This window comes from Lactuca serriola, chromosome 1, assembly GCF_051521515.1.
Source record: "Lactuca serriola cultivar US96UC23 chromosome 1, Lser_US96UC23_V15, whole genome shotgun sequence".
NCBI lineage: Eukaryota > Viridiplantae > Streptophyta > Magnoliopsida > Asterales > Asteraceae > Lactuca > Lactuca serriola.
The window spans coordinates 127,715,125-127,736,934 of NC_136408.1; the positions used below are offsets into that span (position 1 = coordinate 127,715,125).

The 21,810-nt window shown below is 34.6% G+C and overlaps 1 protein-coding gene across 8 annotated transcripts; it reads left to right on the forward strand.

Moving 5' to 3' along the window:
- Positions 1-16,687: 16,687 nt before the first annotated feature.
- Positions 16,688-21,186, forward strand: LOC145098470 (triose phosphate/phosphate translocator, chloroplastic-like). Of its 8 annotated transcripts, none has more exons than XM_079036114.1 (11): positions 16,688-16,809; positions 16,910-17,139; positions 17,234-17,345; positions 17,431-17,508; positions 17,601-17,717; positions 17,802-17,861; positions 17,936-18,337; positions 18,437-18,789; positions 18,902-19,054; positions 20,205-20,254; positions 20,795-21,186. In XM_079036114.1, the coding sequence occupies exons 2-7, from the start codon at positions 17,030-17,032 to the stop codon at positions 18,047-18,049; spliced, it is 591 nt and encodes a 196-aa protein (XP_078892240.1). In that variant the 5' UTR covers positions 16,688-16,809; positions 16,910-17,029; the 3' UTR covers positions 18,050-18,337; positions 18,437-18,789; positions 18,902-19,054; positions 20,205-20,254; positions 20,795-21,186. The 8 variants fall into 8 exon arrangements, with proteins under 8 accessions (XP_078892240.1, XP_078892235.1, XP_078892253.1 ...); XM_079036109.1 differs by having other exon boundaries at positions 18,504-18,789; XM_079036127.1 differs by having other exon boundaries at positions 18,615-18,789.
- Positions 21,187-21,810: the final 624 nt, after the last annotated feature.

Here is a 21,810-nt window from a genome sequence, read left to right on the forward strand (position 1 = left end):
ACATTGTAATACAAGTTAAAGACTTCTAAAAATCATAATAAAAATTATGAATAAACTAGACCCATTTTGCAAACTGTCAGAATTTATGGATTCAGTTTTTGACTTCATATGATTTTTCTAAAACAGTGCAGAACAGTTAAAAACTAGTTAACAGCTTATAACTTTCATAACACTTTGTATTATGTTGAGCAAAGTGTATAACGATAAGTACTAAATATGGAATGTATTTGTTGTTAGTTTATCATCATAAACTTAAATCATAGTCATTCATGATAAGATTTCTTCATTTATTTCGAACACATATATTAAACTACAATAAGCATAGTTTATGGATTTTTACCACATGAAAAAGGTTTCACTCTCAAACAAATGGGTTTTCCATATATTAAATGATAAACTATAATAGGTATAGTTTATGATTCCATTAACATAACAAGCATAGTTCGGAAGGTTTTATTCCCACAGACAAAGGTTTTACACTCACGCACACCACACGTAAACTTGTTAACTTAAATTGTGAGACATTCTTCTCAGTACTCCTAGAGTACGAGTTAAAATTCCTGGTAGTTATAACCAGAGTCTCTTGTAGGGAGAACGTGATAGTTGTGTATAGATCTATATTGGGTTTGACACCCCACACCTTGCTTCTAGCTACAATGGGACCTACAGGTCTACGGGTGACAAGTGTCATAACAGTTTTCGACGCCTGAGAAACGTCGTGGCAGGTTCATTCAGTCATAGTATGGTTATAGCGACTGACTTAGGGAGTTAACAACACATAAAGTTTACGGGGATTTTTATAAATCAAAAGGGTTTTATGCCGATTTAAAACCACTTTTATATCTTTAAGTATAACAAATACTTGTTTATTCTCGGCCCTGGTACTTAGGACAACATAACTTTTATAAGGAAAATATTGGATTTTCTTGGTAATACACAACACATTACACAGAACGGTTTCCAAACTCTTTATCTAAAAAGCTTATGAACTCACCAACTTAATATTTGATACTCTTTCAAAACTACTTTTATTCTCAGGAAATTAATAAAACAGGAAAACATCAGCACTTTGAGGATGGGACGTTAAATCGTCAAACAGTTCATTTTGTCATCATAATGTAATTGATTTTGAAACATGTAAACATATACTATGGTGTAACCTTTTCAATTATATTTATGATGGTTGTATTTACTTTGAGCACTATTATACTCGTTGTTGTGATATTATACATGAAGTCCTCCACCCCCGGACGTTTCCGTCATCCTTGGTTTGGGGATGCGACATCTCCTTATACATTTCCGCATCTATTTGTGTATTTATTTTCATTTATTAACCCTCATCTCCTCCCATATTATCATCTTCGTAATATCTTAATCAATTGGCTCCTCCTGCACCTTGACGTGTCCCGGTCTGTCAAGACAGGTAAACATACTCTGCCTTTCAAAATGTTTTTTGTAGCATCGTTTCTTTATTTAAAAATGTTATATGGAAATTTTGATAGTAGATATCTCGGACTTTGTTTTTTATAGTATGACCCTATGAATCGGAAGAAATGAATATCTGCATTTGGGAATTTGTAGGTGAATTGAATTTCGTACAGAAGCTTCCATACCTCCGATTACCACCGTTGTACCTATCATTTTCATTTTCTCGAGTTCTCATCCGACAGTCACCAAGAATCACAACAACAGAAACACGACCGCCTATTTGAGGTCTACACGCATATCATCAGGTAATAATCAAGTTGTAAATTACAGTTAACATTCATTTGATTTTATAGCTTTACAAATCTACAGTTTGATTAAATATTTTCAAATCTTGGTTTAATTTTTCTAAACTCTGTCTCTTCAGTTATCTCCTAAATATCAGGCAAGTGACTTGACTTTTTTTGTTTGTACAAATTTATCTTCTCAATGTGATTTTGTCGTTAGATATGTGTATTAACATGAAAATCGATTATGCAACACAATCTTAACAATCATGATATACTGACGTATTCGTAAGCTGTTTTTGGTTGGGAGGAATCAGCAGATTTGTTTTTTTCGGTCTGAACTTCGGTTTTGTTGACTTTTTTTTTTCCTTTTATCAGCCTTTGATTTTAGGACTTTTTTGTGATTATATATTTGGAAAATTGTGATGTTGATGAGTTTCAATTTGTATGGGTTCAAATACGTCACAATAGAAAGTTGCTAATGATGGACCGTGATTTTCATAATGTTTATACATGGGTTTAATTATTAAACCATGCCAACTATTTGATGATATGCCTAAGATAAAGTTCTTTGACTTTACACTCTCCCAACACTGTATACATGCATAAACAAACCATATCTAAGATCTTTTATGTATCTTATTTATTAGGAATTTACATATAATGTATGTTTGAGTCTTAACTCTAAGGATTTGTTGAAGCTTTTAGCCGTCGAATTTTTGTTAGAGGTATCATGTAAGTAATCATCTTATGATCTTATTTTTTCTAATGTCTTTTGGAACATTAATAACTTTTATTTTTTGTTTCAAGATTTTCAAGGCAATTGGGCATTCATAGAAGCTGAGATACATTTCATCTCAACCTTTTATTCTGTTGCAGCAATGGATGGGCAAACAACTGATCATCTTCAAGTTTTTACCTGTAAATATGTGAGACATTAGTTACTTACAGTTATATCACTTCGGGTGATTGTATTAGGAATCTTTAATTGATTTTTAATTATATAGTGACCCGTCTAACCCCGTAATACGGGGATACATCCCTAGTTAATAATATTTATACAAATCTATAATATTTAAATTATCGTAAAGGTTTTAATTACTATTTTATATTGTCTTATCTTAAAATTAAATTTTATTTATTAATATTTTATTCATGCTTGTAAGTTAATATTATTTAAAGATACTTAATTTTATTAAGTAATAAAGTAATAAAAAGGTTATGTCAAAATCAAATGAAACAAACGCATTGATTCAAATGTAAGAGAAAATATTATAAAGTCAAAAGAACTATTGAAAATTAAAATCAAATGAAACCAACGCATTGATTAAACGTAAGAGAAAATATTATACAATAGAAAGAACTATTCATTTTTATCTTATGATAAAATAATTAAGTTGGGATAAAAAATTAAGATTAAAAATCTGAACGCATTTAAGAATACTTATTTTTCAAATAATAGCAGTTTGAAAGATGAAGAAAGCAAGGTAATATCACCAACCTACATATATTTTAAAAAATTACCTTCATTTCTTAAGCCTAAAGATTTACAAAAGTTGTGCTCCATTTTATTGATCATAACAATACGAACTTATTTTCATTTTTACTAACACAACAATATATATATATATATATATATATATATATATATATATATATATATATATATATATCTTTACTATCTTATAAAAGAAATCTAACTATTTCTAAAAATAGATTGATTATAATAATAATATTTTTTTAAGACGTCCAAATGATGAAGCTGATAGTACAAGTAATCATTAATAAAATAATATTAAATTTTAACCATATTTTGAATTCAAATATTTATCATCAAATCTCCTTATATTTCTCAACAATTTGATATGGTTTCCTCAAATCTCGGATTCATTCAAATTTTGAACCCTTTTAGATATCCTTAAATTTAGCATGTTGATTCAAATATCCCTCCAATCGCATATACCTCTTTGCTCCCTCCTCTACTATAAAGTCCACCGTCCAGGAACAAAAAATGACTTCATTTCCCAAATAACACCATAGTTTGATTATTTTGTCTTCGACGTGTACTTTCTTTTGTAACATAACATTTTTGTAGAGGAAACATATCACTGAAAGAATTTACACGCCCCGCTGCTTTGCGCGGGTGCACTGCTAGCATATATATATATATATATATATATATATATATATATATATATATATATATATATATATATATATATATATAGAGAGAGAGAGGTATGTTGTACATAACATAATTAATCATTCTTATATTATGTTATATATTAAATCGACATTAGTTAATCATAAATATATATAAAAATGCATTTTAAATATAGTTTTTTTATTAAAAATGTTATTTTAGTGAAATGACATCTAATTCAGATTAATAATATACAAATAATTAATTGGGTCATATTTTGTAATTATATATATATATATATATATATATATATATATATATATATATATATATATATATATTAATAATTATAAAAAAATAAAAATAAATAAGTAAAGTTAATACATTGAAGAGTGTTTTTGAGAATTTATATAAGTTTAAAAGATAATATAATATGAAATATAAAAGATGGTATAGAAAATAATGTAGGGTTAGACATGAAATATTATTTACATTATTTTAACATAATTTTTGTATAAAAATTGTTTATCAATGGATAAGATCTTAAAAAACATCTAGCTTTAGAAAAACATTAAAATTTTCAAAACAAATAGTTTCATCTTACTATTACACTTAATGATTTTTTAGATAATCAACATACATGTCTTTATGCGTAAAATAGATTATGTGCCTTAAAATTTAACTATGTTTCAGTTTGTTACAAAAAAAGATACATGCTAATTTGATATAATAAATCAAATATAATTTGGTAAAGAAAAAACATCATAAATGGTTCCTGTGGTTACCCAGAATCTGAAGTTTAGTCCCCGTGGTTTAAAAACCTCATAGATGGTCCTTGTGTTTTTAAAACGTTTGATGTTTGGTCCTTTTTGCTAATTGGGGTTAAGTTTGTCCGTTAACTGAAGGGTATTTTCGTCATTTCACAACCACATGGATCATTTATGATGTTTTCTCGTATTTAAAAAAAAAAGAAAAAATTAAACATAATTAAATATATAAAATCTCTCTCTCTCTCTCTCTCTCTCTCTCTCTTACAACTAAATTAAGGTCTCAAAGGTCCATTTTAGATCTATCATACGTACAGTCAACATATCTAATATATATGTAGCTATCTCTCTGGAAAGTAGACTTATAAGGAGATGTATCCTTCCTCCTATAGCAACCAGGACACCTCTTTCTCAAGTATTAACTACCCAAAGACTTCTTTCAACAACTTTAATCTTCAAAATCATTCAAAATTATCCTCTCAAGATTATTACCACCCTGCATCCTCTTCTTCACAGAACTTGAATGACCCTCATTACATCCCCTTAGAAGACGAACCTGAGATTTTCCATCAACAGCAGCGACCTTCTCTACTGATTAAAACATATCATGACACTGTCATTATAGCTCATGAACACTCAACTCGGAAGACTAGTATATATATATATATATATATATATATATATATATATATATATATATATATATATTATGCACACAATAGATAGTGAAAACATTTGAACCTAACTATATATATATATATATATATATATATATATATATATATATATATATATATATATATATATATAGTTAGGTTCAAATGTTTTCACTATCTATTGTGTGCATGTATGATTGATTATGGACCAATCAAATGAAACAAACGCATTGATTCAAATGTAAGAGAAAATATTATAAAATCAAAAGAACTATTGAAAATTAAAATCAAATGAAACCAAACGCATTGATTAAACGTAAGAGAAAATATTATACAATAGAAAGAACTATTGATTTTTATCTTATGATAAAATAATTAAGTTGGGATAAAAAATTAAGATTAAAAATCTGAACGCATTTAAGAATACTTATTTTTCAAATAATAGCAGTTTGAAAGATGAAGAAAGCAAGGTAATATCACCAACCTACATATATTTTAAAAAATTACCTTCATTTCTTAAGCCCAAAGATTTACAAAAGTTGTGCTCCATTTTATTGATCATAACAATACGAACTTATTTTCATTTTTACTAACACAACAATATATATATATATATATATATATATATATATATATATATATATATATATATATTATGCACACAATAGATAGTGAAAACATTTGAACCTATATATATATATATATATATATATATATATATATATATATATATATATATATATAGGTTCAAATGTTTTCACTATCTATTGTGTGCATGTATCATTGATTATGGACCAATCATTTTAGTTATTTTAAGAAAGTAATTAATGCATATTAAATGTTGAAGATGCAATTAATACCCATTATATCTTCAACATGTAATATGTATTAATTATTTTCTTAAAATAACTAAAATGATTGTTACAGAATCAATTATACATGCACACAATAGATAGTGAAAACAAAATAATCAAATCTTATATATATATATATATATATATATATATATATATATATATATATATTCTTATTCTATTAAATGAATAGTTTTAATCTCATTTTTCCAAGTGTCACTTAAATACAACTCCTCATTAATATTAATATCATGTATCATGTAGATATATTAGACAACTCATTTCAAAATTCAAATTTATATTTTCTAATTATATGTTAAATTTGAAGTTATAATAACATTAGAATTTTGACATATCTCTTAATTAATAATTTATTTAAAATAATTGATTAATAACTATAAATTTTTATTATGAAAGTTTAATTAATTTTATAAGGAATGGTTCCCACGGATTATAAACTTATATATATATATATATATATATATATATATATATATATATATATATATATATATATATATATATATAGGGTTACGTTATCTTGTTTCTAATAACTATTGTGTGTCAGAATGCACAAATCTGGACCACCGGATGAATAAAATCAACAATCATGATCTGAGGGTCAATGATATTATAATAGGGTAGCATGTATCATATAATCACACAAATTTCAGCAAAAGGGTATTTTGGTCAATTAACCTATTTTAAAAAAGGAAAGTTTCGGATTTTAAGGGATCATTAGTTCCCTTATTTTTAAAATTTTGAATTTTTTAAATTAATTTTAATTAAATTTTAATATTATTTTTAATAATAACTGATTTTATTCTGTCAGAATGACAAAAAGTCAACAGTAAACTAGTAAATATATTAGTGGTTTTATTCTTGCAGAATATGGTTTCATTCAAGATACCTTTTATATTAAACATGTTTAAAGAATTATACAACATATTATTAAGAATAGCATTTTCTAAAGAATACAAATTTTATTCTTTAAGAATCACTATTTACATTTATCCGTAAAGAATAAGACTAGAAACAATTATTACATTTATTCTAAAAAAATTATGACAAATAATGGTTTAAGGATTACATTTATTCTTAAAGATTAAAACTAAAAATGGTTTAAAAAGGAAAAATGAAAATAAAAATTTAACAAAAACACTAATCCATTCTGAAAGAATATTATTGTTAAGAAACAATTTATAAATTCTGACAGAATACATTCTGTTAGAATGCACTATTGTTTTCCATGTTTTCTTCATTTCCACATTAATGATAACCTCTTCAAAACCTAAATTCACAAAGAAAACATAATCAACTTTCAAATATTAAAAATTTTAGTACATCAAATAGAATAAAACAATAAATTCCGATAGAATGTGGTATACATTCAAATAGAATATAACTATAATTTCTACAAACCAACATCAACAATCATCCCTAAACTTGCAATGTAATTTATTCTGAAAGAATGTAATGTTTCATTATTTAGGATGTCATTCTATAAGAATCGAGACCAATAACAAGAATGAATACCAATTCTTTTATGACAGAATTGGTTACGGGATTCCATTATGTGGTGTGTTTGGTAATTCACTGCTTAAGTTGACTTGGAATTCAAAATTCTATTATGACAAAATTAGAATTCGATATTCCATTCTAGCAGAATGTTGTAAGGTACATATATACCCTGTTTTACTTTGATGTCTATCGTTGTTTCAATGATCTAAATATAAAGAATGATCGACATTAAGAGGCATTAAAATAACCTAACAATCTGAAGAGATAAAGGACTACAAAATTGAAATAGCAGGAACTTCTTCAATCGTATCCAACTTGATCAAATATGAAATTGACATAGCAAGAACTTCTTCAACCATATCTGACTTGATCAGATTCTCTCTTAGGCATTTCCACAAACACCTTTCGTGCAACATATGAATATAAATATTACTTAAATTTGTTGTTTAGCAATAAGTTTTTAACACCAAATTCACTTGATTATTTATACACACAGATTATAAAATTAAGATAAATAAACAAAAACAACAAACAAATAAAAAAATAACGATTTTTAGATGGAATAAACATAAAATCAAATTGCAACTTAATAAAACATTGGGTGGCTGAGTGGAGATATAATAATAATCCAAACATGATACCTTTCTTATGATGTTAAAGTGGGTTTTACCACCATTGTACCCGCATAGCATATCTTCGCAAATAAAAAAAAAAATTTACAAAATGTTTGTCGTATAAATGAAAATTTTAATGTTTAGGAGATGATTTTTCAAATAATCTGGAAGCAATCTAATTTATTTTTATTGAAACTACATGTTTATTGTTTATTCATTGCCTTTCTTATGATTGTTTATACAACTTAGCATCAAAAAAATAATTTAATTTCAATCGGCAACAATAAAGTAATTTAATTTCAATTGTCGGCAACAATGGTATGTAGTCTTCACAATAAAAAAAGGTTGAAATTAAAGCTTACTTTCGTTGATGAGTGCCGATTTATATATCTATTACATGATAGAATGAAAACAAATCCCTTTTCTAGTGAAGATTTCTCCGAGGATGCTGTAGGTGACCATGTCAGCAAGTGGTTCAAGTGGCCTTTTTAGTCGGTAGAAGTGTTTGCAGACGTTTGGTGAAGGTGGGTTTTAATAGGGTAAATAAGAAATTGATTTTTAAAATAAAAGGATATTAATAATTACTAAAATTAAATATGGTAAAGATTACTATTATACACTTTAACAATTTAATAATTATTTAATATTTGCTAATTTTTGATTGGTGTATTGAGGAATACAATAGTTGTTAAAAACATTTGAATATATATATATATATATATATATATATATATATATATATATATATATATATATATATATATATATAACAATAAGCACTAAAACTTGAAAAAAAATTGATTCCTTGAAAAACCAATAATTATGATTCTCTATTGAACTTTTATCTCTCTTTCTTTCTCTCTCTCTCTCTCTCTCTCTCTACACACACACACACACACATATATATATATATATATATATATATATATATATATATATATATAGTTTCTTTTCGAATTGTTTTTCCTGGTGATTTGTTTCCTTTTTTATGGAGAAAGATAGAGTTTATTTTAACGATTAGTGTCATTTCAAGAAAATGCTTTACAAAAAAACACATGATGCATCTGTAATATATCAATTACTAGTAAAATGTATGTATTCTATGTTGTCGACTTTGGTTAAAAAAAATAAAAGTATAATGGTATTATATGATAAAAGCATTTTACTATTTTGGATAAAATTATCAGCATGCATTGCTATTTGAGTTTAAAATATAATTATACTGATGTTTTGTATTATATAGAAAAACACGTGTTTTTCTATATAATACAAAACATCAGTATAATTATATTTTAAACTCAAATAGCAATGCATGCTGATAATTTTATCCAAAATAGTAAAATGCTTTTATCATATAATACCATTATACTTTTATTTTTTTAACCAAAGTCGACAACATAGAATACATACATTTTACTAGTAATTGATATATTACAGATGCATCATGTGTTTTTTTGTAAAGCATTTTCTTGAAATGACACTAATCGTTAAAATAAACTCTATCTTTTTCCATAAAAAAGGAAACAAATCACCAGGAAAAACAATTCGAAAAGAAACTATATATATATATATATATATATATATATATATATATATGTGTGTGTGTGTGTGTGTATAAGTGTGTGTGTGTGTGTAGAGAGAGAGAGAAAGAAAGAGAGAGAGAAAAGTTCAATAGATAGTCATAATTATTGGTTTTTCAAGGAATCAATTTTTTTTTCAAGTTTTAGAGCTTATTGTTTATCAAAAAAATACCAAAATTTTCTAAATTAATAACTTCTCATTGTGTATGCTAAAAAACAAATTATATATTTTTCGAGTTCATCTTGTGAATTTAGATTCACAGTGTGAATCTGTACAAATTCACACTGTGAATTTGACGATTTTTTTTTATCAAATTTGATATCATTGGAAAAATAATAAAAAATTATGAATTTCTATATTTTTAGTGGTTTTTTTTAAAACGAGCTCTAAATGTTAAAAATGATTGGTTCCTTGGTTAACTATGGTTCTCTATTAAACATCATATATATATATATATATATATATATATATATATATATATATATATATATATATATATATAGGTTCAGGTTCCGGTTCATTTGAGACCATTTTAATTTTGTGAGACCGTATAACAGCGTAAATTTTCAAACAAATTTTTCATTTCAAAATAAAGTATTTTCATTCAAAACAAGGCATAAACATTCTAAGTGTCATGTCAAAATACAAATCATTTGAATCCCAAGATCACAACATCTATCAGTGTGTACAGATCACGCCGACGCCTTCCCACGGTCCTCGCTAGTACCTGAAACACATACATAACAACTGTAAGCATAAATGCTTAGTGAGTTCCCCAAAATACAACTTACACGCATACGCCTTTCCAGGCCCTGACCTTCCGGTCCATGTGTCTCAGGGGACTTCCGTCCCTGCTAGGTAAACCTTCCGGTCCTACCCACGCCAACCTTACGGTCTAGATTACACGCCTTCCGGCCCATAACATAATGCATTCCGGCCCACATAAACATACATAGCACGCATAACAATTATCTTATCACATATAGCACATATATCACATATCATATTCGACCTTCCGGTCACACAGTCAAACCCTTCCGGGTACGGTATAGTGAGAAGACTCACCTCGTGAATATCGAAAGCTAGCAAATCCCGAAATCACTCGTACTCGATCCGCCGAGCTACAATCTCCCTATAACACCATATATCTCTTATTAACACTTTTATCTTCTAAGTTTGACTATCCCTAAGAAGTCAACCATAGGTCAACCCTGGTCAACGGTCAACTTGACCGGACTCTGCGAGTGCTAGGGCGACTCGGCGAGTCTAGACGTCCTCAACAATTCTCTAAGATTCCCTTTCTACTCGTCGAGTATCCTCCTTGACTCGACGAGTTCCTCCTGGAAGAATCGCGGGGCCACCCCGACTCAACTCGCCGAGTCTGAAGAACAACTCGGTGAGTCCCAGTTAATCTTCAAGCTACTCGCTGAGTCTGTCCATCGGACTCGGCGAGTCCATGCCATGCAACCGCTCAAACTGCTTTCTAAGGTCAGATTTGCTCCGACAATTCATAGGTCTGGCCTTCCTAGACTGGTTCATCACGTAAGGTCCTCATTTCGGTGCTCATAATACACCCCATGACTCATAATTTACGTTTTGACCTAGCATAAGGATTCCAATCCAAAACCTCCATTGATTCCCAAAATACTCAGGCATGGGACATTCTGCACTTCCAAGGGTCCCAATATAGGGTTCCAATCGCTTGGGGGACTAAGGAAACACTCAATCTAGCCACAAAAGGGTTCAATAAACCCTAAATCCATATACACATCAACATAGAAGGATGCAACTCGAAAATAATACCTGGACAATGTTGCTCTGTGTCCCCGATCCTCAGAATGTGGCTTCTCTTGCTGTTCCCTTAACCAAGCCTCCTCCTCCTTGCAAAATAACACTTCCAAGATCAATAATGGTCTTCTACCTTGCTCCAGATGCTCACAATCGAATTAGGGTTTCACTCACAGGACTAGGGTGAACAATGATGGCCATAAGGCCCCTTATATATGTCCCAAACCCGGACGGTTAGGGTTTCGCTAAACAGCGCGGACTCGCCGAGTCTATGCCCCGACTCGTCGAGTCCAGTCGCGAACCCGCGATCAGATCCGCGATCCTACTCGGCGAGTCTGAGCTCCAACTCGCCGAGTCCCCTCTTAAAACACCCAAAATCATAAATATAACAATACCTGGAATTCCGAGCTGTTACAATTCTCCCCCACTAGGACTAGACTTCGCCCTCGAAGTCTCGCTCTGAAAATAGCTCCGGATGCTGCTCCCGCATCTCACGCTCCGGCTCCCAGGTCATTTCCGATCCCTTCCGGTGCTGCCACTGAACTAAAACTAGAGGTATCTCCTTATTCCTCAGAACCTTGATCTTCCGATCTCTGATGGCCACTGGTCTCTCGGCATAATTCAGGCTCGCATCCACCTGAATGTCCTCGAATGGGACCACTGCCGACTCATCGGCTATACACTTTCTCAATTGCGACACATGAAAAGTGTCGTGGATCTGACTCAATTCCGCTGGCAACTCCAAACGGTAGGCCACCCGTCCGACCCTCGCAATCACACGAAAAGGCCCAATATACCGGGGCCCCAACTTGCCCCTCTTCCTGAATCGAATCACTCCTTTCCAAGGAGAGACCTTCAGGAGTACGAAGTCGCCGACCTGAAACTCAAGCTCGGACCGGCGTCTGTCTGCATAACTTTTCTGCCAGCTCTGGGCGGTCAATAACCTCTGTCTAACCTGTTGGATCTGTTTTGTCGTCTGAAGCACGATCTCTGTACTGCCCATCACTCTCTGTCCCACCTCTCCCCAGCAAATGGGGGTCCGACACCTCCTACCATACAACAGCTCAAAGAGTGGCATACCAATGCTCGAATGATGGCTGTTGTTGTAGGAAAACTCTGCCAAGGGTAAATACGCATCCCAGCTACCCCCAAAATCTAACACACACGCTCGAAGCATGTCCTCCAGCGTCTGAATCGTTCGCTCGCTCTGACCTTCTGTCTGGGGATGGTATGCGGTACTAAAATGCAATTTAGTACCCAGCTCCTCATGGAATTTCTTCCAGAATCTGGAAGTGAAGCGCACATCACGGTCTGAAACAATCGAGATCGGCACCCCATGCCGAGATACCACTTCTCTCACGTATATCTCCGCCAACTTCTCCGCTGAAGAACTCTCACTGATGGCAAGGAAGTGAGCGCTCTTCGTCAACCTATCCACAATCACCCAAATTGCATCAAATCCTCTGGCAGTCCTCGGCAATTTGGTGATGAAATCCATAGTGATCTGTTCTCACTTCCATTCGGGAACCTCCAATGGCTGCAACTTGCCATGCGGTCTCTGGTGCTCGGCCTTAACCCTGCGGCAGGTCAGGCACCTCTCAACGAACCATGCGACGTCCCTCTTCATACAGGGCCACCAATACTCTTTCCTCAAATCCAAATACATCTTCGTAGCCCCCGGATGGATCGAAAACCTCGACCGATGAGCCTCTTCCATCAAAGTAATACGTGTACCACCCACGAACGGTACCCAAATCCGACCCTGAAACGTCATAAGCCCTCGTCCATCCGTAACGAACTCTGAAACCAACCCAACGACCCGCTCTCTCTTCTGCATCTCTGGTCGCACAGCCTCGGCCTGTGCCCCACGGATAGCATCCAATACTGGGGCTATCACAGTCAATCTCAAACATACGTCTCGCAGTGGAGTGCTCTCCGCCCTGCGGCTCAATGCATCGGCTACCACATTAGCCTTGCCTGGGTGATACAGGATCTCACAATCATAATCCTTGACCACATCCAACCACCTCCTCTGACGCATATTTAGGTTGGGCTGATCCATCAAATACCTCAAGCTCTTATGGTCCGTATATATCGTACATCGAACCCCATACAAGTAGTGACGCCAAATCTTGAGAGCGAACACTACTGCCCCCAACTCTAAATCATGCGTGGGATATCTCGTCTCGTGAGGCTTCAGCTGCCTCGATGCATATGCTATTACATGCCCTCTTTGCATCAGAACTGCACCCAAACCCGAAATAGATGCACCACAATAAACTACAAAATCCTCCATCCCTTCCGGGAGAGCTAACACCGGGGCTTCGCACAATCTCTGGCGAAGTGTCTCAAAAGAGGTCTGCTGTTCGGGACCCCATGAGAATGCAACACCCTTCCGGGTCAATCTGGTGAGCGGCACTGCGATCTTGGAGAAATCCTTAATAAATCTCCGATAATACCCCGCCAACCCAAGGAAGCTCCTGATATCCGATGGTGACTTCGGCACTTCCCAGTTCATCACTGCCTCGACTTTGGCCGGATCGACTAGAATCCCTTCCTGGTTAACGAGATGTCCTAGGAACTGGACCTCCCACAACCAGAAATCACATTTGGAGAACTTTGCATAAAGCTTCTCCGATCTCAATACTTCAAGGACTTCCCTCAAATGCTCCTCATGCTGCTCTCTAGATCTCGAATACACTAGAATATCATCGATAAATACAATCACTGACCGATCCAACATCGGTCTGCATACCCTATTCATGAGATCCATGAATACCGCCGGGGCGTTGGTGAGCCCGAAAGGCATCACCACAAATTCATAATGCCCATATCGCGTCCTAAACGCTGTCTTCTGGACGTCCTCATCCCGTACTCTCACCTGATGGTACCCCGACCTCAGATCGATCTTGGAAAACCAAGATGCTCCCTGCAACTGATCGAATAAATCATCGATCCTCGGTAACGGGTAACGGTTCTTGACCGTCAACTTGTTCAACTCCCGGTAATCAATGCACATCCGGTGTGAACCATCCTTCTTCTTGACGAACAGAATAGGTGCTCCCCACGGCGAGCTGCTCGGTCGAATGAATCCCTTCCCCAGCAACTCCTGAAGCTGCGAGGACAACTCTTGCATCTCTGGAGGTGCAAGACGATAAGGCACCTTAGCGATAGGCGCGGCCCCCGGAACCAGATCGATACCAAACTCTACTTGCCTCACAGGAGGTACTCCCGGTAGCTCCTTGGGGAAAACATCTGGAAACTCACGCACCACTGGGACCTCCTCAACTGATCTCGATCTCTCAGAAACCTCCCGCGTATCCATCACATACGCCATAAAACCCTTACAGCCCTGCTGTAGACACTGCCTTGCCCTGGCGGCCGAACAAAAAGTTGATCCCGAACGGGTACCCTCGCCGTACACCGAAAGAACTCCCCCACTAGGGTCTCGTATAGTCACCAGCTGACGCTCACAGTCGATGACAGCGCCGAATCGGCTCAACCAGTCCATGCCCACAATGACACAGACATCACCCATCGCAATAGGAATCAGATCAATCGGAAACTCAACCCCGAAAATCTCCAACACGCATCCCCAGAGAACCTCCGTGGCACAAATCACTCTCTCGTCAGCTATAGAAACTCTCAGAGGCCGACTCAACGACTCACGACTAACGCTGATATGCTGACTAAAAGCCAAAGATACAAAGGACCGACTCGCACCCGAGTCAAATAACACTAAAGCAGGCACAGAGTTCACAAGGAAAGTACCTATGCATATCGTAATATAAGCACAACATCTCGACATCAAAATAAATACATGAAATAAAGCATACCTGCCACAACATCGGGTGCAGCGCGGACCTCCTCCGCAGTCAGCTGAAAGGCTCTCCCACGAGCCCTCGGGGCCTCGGCCATCACCGGTCGAGTCTCAGTAGCCCTGGCAGTAGGTGTAGATCCCTGAAGAAGCTGAGGGCACTCGGCCTTCCGATGGCCTGTCTGGTTGCAATGAAAGCAAACCATAAACCCCTTTGGGCAATCCCTAGCGATGTGCCCCTCCTTGCCACACTTGTATCAAGCACCAGATCGACATGTCCCCTCATGACCCTTGCCGCACTTTCCACAAGTGCGGCCCTTCTAACCTCTCGTCCTCGAATCGGCGGACTTAGCCCGCTTGGCTGCCGGTTGAGACTGAGCCGACCGCCGGTCCACCCGCTGAGACTCGGCCTCCTCCCTGGCCTGGGTCTCCAACTCGATCTCGCGCTTCCTGGCATTCGCCTGAAGCTCAACAAAGGTATGATAGGTGGAGTTTGACACAAACTCCCGGATATCCCTCCTCAAAACGCCCAAGTACCGGCTTATCCGAGCCTGCTCTGTGGACACTAGCTCAGGGCAGAACATCGCCCTCTCATGAAACTTCCGCGTGATCACCGCAACCAAATCAGTACCCTGCTTGAGGGTCAAGAACTCCTGAACCAATCGTTCCCTCTCCACCGGGGGAACGTACTCGTCTCTGAACATAGAGGTAAACCCCTCCCATGTCACTGCTGAAATCTCTGCCAAAGTGAAGTTCGCTGTCACGAACTTCCACCAATCCTTCGCTCCCAGACGGAGCTGGTTCAAAGCGAACCGTACCCTCAGATGCTCCGGACATGAACAAGTGTAGAAGCACCCCTCAATATCAGCGATCCACCTCATCGCAGCAATCGGATCCTGCGTCCCATCAAAGTCAGGTGGCATCGTGTTGCTGAACTCCCGAAACAGCAACGAGTCACCCCCCTGTGGCCTGGCAGCGGCCACAGCTGCGGTAGCTGCAGCGGCTGCAGCCTCAGTCAATGCGGCGTACCGCTCATCAAAAGTCTCCATCAAGGTGGTCTTAATAGACCCAAACATCTCCGGAATCTCAGCCCGGATCGCTGCAGCCACCTCCTCATGAATCATCTGACGAATCTCCTCATCACTCACACCGCTCATACTAGCTCCGTGGCGTGGTCTAACCATGATGTCTCTGAAATACGACATAAAACTATCAGAGACTCCATCGAGCATATTCTATTACCTGAATTTTATGTTGATGTTTTGATAGGTCGACCTAGATTTGGGTAATTATGAACGCTTCTTAGACGTGAGGCTTACTAGAGATAACAACATAACCACTGGAAAGATCTATCAGGTATCATTACCATTTACCAAAATTTGTGTTGTATCATTTCTATACTCTGTACTAGTGATTAGTGCCAGATTCTTTCAGTAATTTGTTCTCGTATTGCCAGTCTATTGTTGAGAAGGAACGAAAAAGAGATTATCTTGGAAATTTCGTGATTTTTAGACGGAAGCCATGATGAAGGTGGGGATTCAGGGTCGGAAATTTCGTTAGATGGGGATTCACTGGTATGACTGTGAACATCTTTGGAGCCATTCTTCAGTGCTGGAGCTTCTCAGTTTGTTTTAGGGCACCAGATTCCCTTTTCACTATGGGTGTCGTTGGCCCATGTTGTTCTAGGTATATCTTTTTTTTTTACTATTATCTGTTTGTTTAATTAACTTTAACGAAAAGAAGTATAAATTTTAATGATTTAATGACATAAATGTTTTAGGTGTATCAATGGCCTCATTGACCGAATTTCATTCAATTGGCTTGGATTCACAACCGCCATGATTTCTAACATTTCTTTCACTTACAGAAGCATATATTCAAAGAAAGCCACGGTAACATCGATATTTTGTTAATTATAATCAGCAAATTATCTGGAATATTAACCAATTATAAATCCGTTTGGTTTTTATTTGACAGACATGTATGGATAGCACGAATGTGTATGCTTACATTCCGATAATCGCACTTTTATTTTGCCTCCCGCCAGCAATACTTGTAAGATAAGTTATTAAGTTGTTTATATTCGTTTTCTTCTTTTCTTGATTTAAGAATTGGAAATTTTTTGTGTGTTTTTTTTTCTTTTTTAGATAGAAGGACCTAAATTGATGCAATACGGGTTTAGGGACGCGATAGCGAAAGTTGGAATGGTTAAGTTCGTATCCGATTTTTTTTGGATCGGAATGTTCTATCATCTATACAACCAGGTAAAACAAAACATATGATTTGAATGTCAATTTCCATTATTAGGGTTTTGGGAGATTAATTATTTGTTTTCTTTGTGTGTCAAGATTGCAACCAACACTTTGGAGAGGGTTGTCATTACCAGAGGCCAGGTACGTCAATTTAAGGTATGTGTCTTTTTAGCCCTCTTTTACTTCTTCACTGTTCATGGCGTTGTTTGATTTCGGCCTCTGTGTTGAAGGTACCCTACCTCCATGATCAAGGTGGTTCGAAGTTCAATTTTCGGTTGTCAGGTGTTCTTCTCGGTTCAATGTTAATGCGACGAACTCTTTCAGGCCATGAAGATGACCTCTAGCTGTTGTTTATCGATTCCTTGCATATCAAAATCGAAGTTTTTTTCTATAGTCGACATCGATCTTGCACTCTCTTATCGCAATTGACTGTTGTTGCTGCAACAGGACCATCGACCCCAACTGCCTATCAGGTAATTTGGTTTGGGGAGAGACGGGAGGCGAGGGAGGACCCCGTCTACCACATCCTTTGTTATTGGTGCCCATATGGAATTTTGTGGATTTTTGAAGACACGCCGAAGAAGTTTTGGCGATGAGCCACGATGGAGTAATACCAAATAAATATGAGAAAGGTTCGTCTTTTTAGTAGGTTTGATTTTTTCTACATTAAACCTTAAATTACCATCTTCTGTTATTTAATTTCCATAAGCTCTGTTTCATTTGTTTGTTAGAGTGTTTTGCTTTTGAGGAATCATTATCGGGGGTTTTGTTGATTTTGGGTTGGGATTCAAATTTCAGATATTGATGTTATTTTCTCAACTTCTTTTGGTCTCTGCATCCTAACTAAAGCATCGTAACACCCAAAATAGGCTTTTATGATCCGGAAAAACTTATATCTTGGTACAACAGATGAAAATATGATGATGATATCAGTGGTAGAGTTGTTGTTCTGACCTTGAATTTTTCTTGAGGTGCTTTGTCGTTACGTCCCCCACAAACTGTGGCATTCTGCGCATTGAAGGAATTGCTTAGTCTTTTGGGGGTATGATCTTTTCCCTTGCCTACTTCACAAACTGTTTCTCAGGTATATGTTTTTTTTTCCTTTTTTGTTTGTTTTCTTTCTTTCTTTTCAATTGATGTTTTTTTGTTAATCTTTGTCACTACTGCTCCACTTACACCTTTGTTAATCTTTTCAGTTAACCATGTTGTTGAGTTGTTCAAAACTTAATAATTTGAAAGCATTTTGAACTTTTTTTCTCCTTCAGCAACCTAAGTCAATTAAAAAGAACCTTGAGATCAAGGAAAAGGTACAACTAGATTTGACTGAGAAGTTGACTTCAAAAGAAAGAGTGAGTTTTTACTAAATCCATAGCTCCCTGTTTTTTTTAACGGTACCTAATACAAAATTGAAACTTTTTTTAGTTTTGGTTCTTATTTCAAGGCTTCCATACGTGCTTTTTATTATTTTTGATTTGTTGATGTGTTATTTATGACTACCCACAACTAAAAATGGCAAAATATGAACAAAAATTTCATTAGGGGATGCTGACTTGGTGAAAATCTTGGATGATAGTGCTTCCATAGACATGTACCAAATAAAAACCCAAATATATGAACAATTTTAAGTTATTTGTGCCTAATTGTTAAAAATAAAATTATCTTCTAACCAAGGTAAATTAACCATAGAAGGAAGTGACCAATCCTTTAACCAAAGGATAATTTGGTCCAAAGAAACTAAAGAAGGAAGAGACCAATCCCTTAACTAACTCAATTAAAAAAAATCTATACATCAGATCTCAAAGTTCACTATCACCCTGACAGTGAGACAGCAGGAAAGAATCTCCAGCCCAACATTAGGGACACAATGATCAATATGCATTCATTTATCAAAAAAACATGAGGACACCAGGAGAGACAATGTATTGTACGCTTTGTAGATCGAATAATTTCGCATTGCCTAGAAATAGTTTGAATGAGGGTGAAAAATAGAAAGTGTGTCATGATATTTTCTGTTCACTCACTTTTTTAGAATCACAAAGCTAGAATTCTTCATTTGTCTCTTTATTAAAAGTAGTTGTCTCCCTAAATGGCAAAACAGAAAGTACTTTAATTTCGTTTTTATATACACTCACATAGATGCTAACATAGTGTCAGATGGCTTCCTCTTTTTCAATTGAACTTTTCACTATTTTGCCCTATTTGCAATCTTCGATTACATCATGAGAACAATTAGCTTAATTGTTGTCAAATACATTGAATGAGAGGAGGATTAAAAAATTTTAATTTCCTCATATAATTTGATGGATAGTTTTTAACTGCTTGATGTTTTACTACATGAAAGCTTTTGTATCTTTATATGATTGTGTCACATTCAAATGAATGCCCTTTTCTGCGTTGGGCCTGTTTAATAAAAAACAAATGAACATATGTTGATTGTGATGTTCGATTAGTCTGATTCTTGTGTTATTAGAATTTTAACAGGTCATTTTGCTATTTCAGCTATGTTTCTTTTGCCTTGGATGGTTAGTATACCTGCAAACTCAATCAAGGTTAGTTGGTTAGTGGTGTTTCATTTTTGGTGAGATTTACCTTTTCTTTTCTTCCAGTAATGCAATAATAAAATGTGTAATTTCTTTCAGGAGTGGGTGAATGTAAATTCAATTCCCCTCATATGTCGACTAAAACTACATGCTAAACATTACAATACATACACAATAGATAATAAAAAAAACATAATACACAATACCAAAAGACAAATCACAAAAAAGGGTATTTTCGTCCAAAATAAAAAGGTTATAATCTTTTTTTGAAACTTTTTTCTTCAATAAATGAGTAACATTGACGACTTATTTTTTTTGAAATTTGATCTCTAACACTAATGTTGATGTATGTGTGTAAATTTTGTTCATGTATGCTTAGTTCTTTAGTAAAATTTGATCTTCATTTTTAATATTTTTTCAATAAAAGAGTAACAGTATTAAATCCTTTTTCCAAATTTGATCTCTTATTCCTAATGTGTACTTAAGATTATTATTATTATTATTATTATTATTATTATTATTATTATTATTATTATTTGTGATTTGCAGCTCAAATATAGTAGTAAACTTACTAATGTACTGCACCGGATCCTGAAGGAAACTCGAGAAGATTTGTCTAGATTAAAAAAGTTCTTGTGAATCCAGCAGTTAAGTTACTTTCTATATATCATGATCCATGATTCATGTGATGTGTATGTTTTGACATTGGCTTTGCATGTATACATCAAGGTCTAGATGAGAAGACCACCATTTGTATGGTGAGTTTGAATCAAAGACCGGAAGAACATGAAAAAAAAAGTTTTGTTGCATCTTTTCATATTTCCATGTATTTCATTTATGATTAAAAATGACATTTTTCCTGTTTGCTATGCGCAAAAGTAGGTTTCTAATGTGGTCGTGTCAACAAAATTAGATTTGTATTATGTTATTCTCTTTTTCTATTTCCTTTGTTGCTACCTAATTCTCTTTTTAAATATAATTTGTTTCTCCATCATTGTATTTGGTAATTGATATACATTACAAATACACCATGTTTGATTGTACTATGCACCTAGCACGAAACTATATGTTGAAATGAACTATTCGACACAAAATAGTCTACCAAATGGGTGCAATGAATAGCTCACGTCTAAAGGAAACTAATCATCATATTAAAACTATCTTCCGAAAGAAACTTTTTGCCGCCCGGCGCTTAGCGCGGGTAAACGGCTAGTATATATATATATATATATATATAGGTAAAGGTTCAAATGAGAACCAAAAAAGATTAAGAACCTAAGAACCAACTAATTATGGGAAATTCTTGTCAAAACATGGAATGGAATAAGCTGTAATTCTCACGAAATAGAAGGTTTACTATGTATCATTTAAGCAAAAAACACGGTGGCAATTTCGTGAATATTCAAAACATATTACCCGATTCTTTAATATGCCGGAACAAATCAAAACCCTAATTAAATTCACGACTTTTTCGAAACAATAAAACTCCCTCATTCAACTCACTGCAACACGATCTTCGTTATATTCTACTAATTTAGAAATTCTACAGAAATCTATTCAATACG

Excerpts from the sequence above, each read along its gene's own strand:
- LOC145098470 (XM_079036104.1), top strand. The coding sequence starts at position 17,030 with ATGACTGTGAACATCTTTGGAGCCATTCTTCAGTGCTGGAGCTTCTCA. Across the intron at positions 17,346-17,430 it reads TATATTCAAAGAAAGCCACG|ACATGTATGGATAGCACGAA; the intron begins GTAACATCGATA and ends TTTATTTGACAG. Across the intron at positions 17,509-17,600 it reads GCCTCCCGCCAGCAATACTT|ATAGAAGGACCTAAATTGAT; the intron begins GTAAGATAAGTT and ends TTTCTTTTTTAG.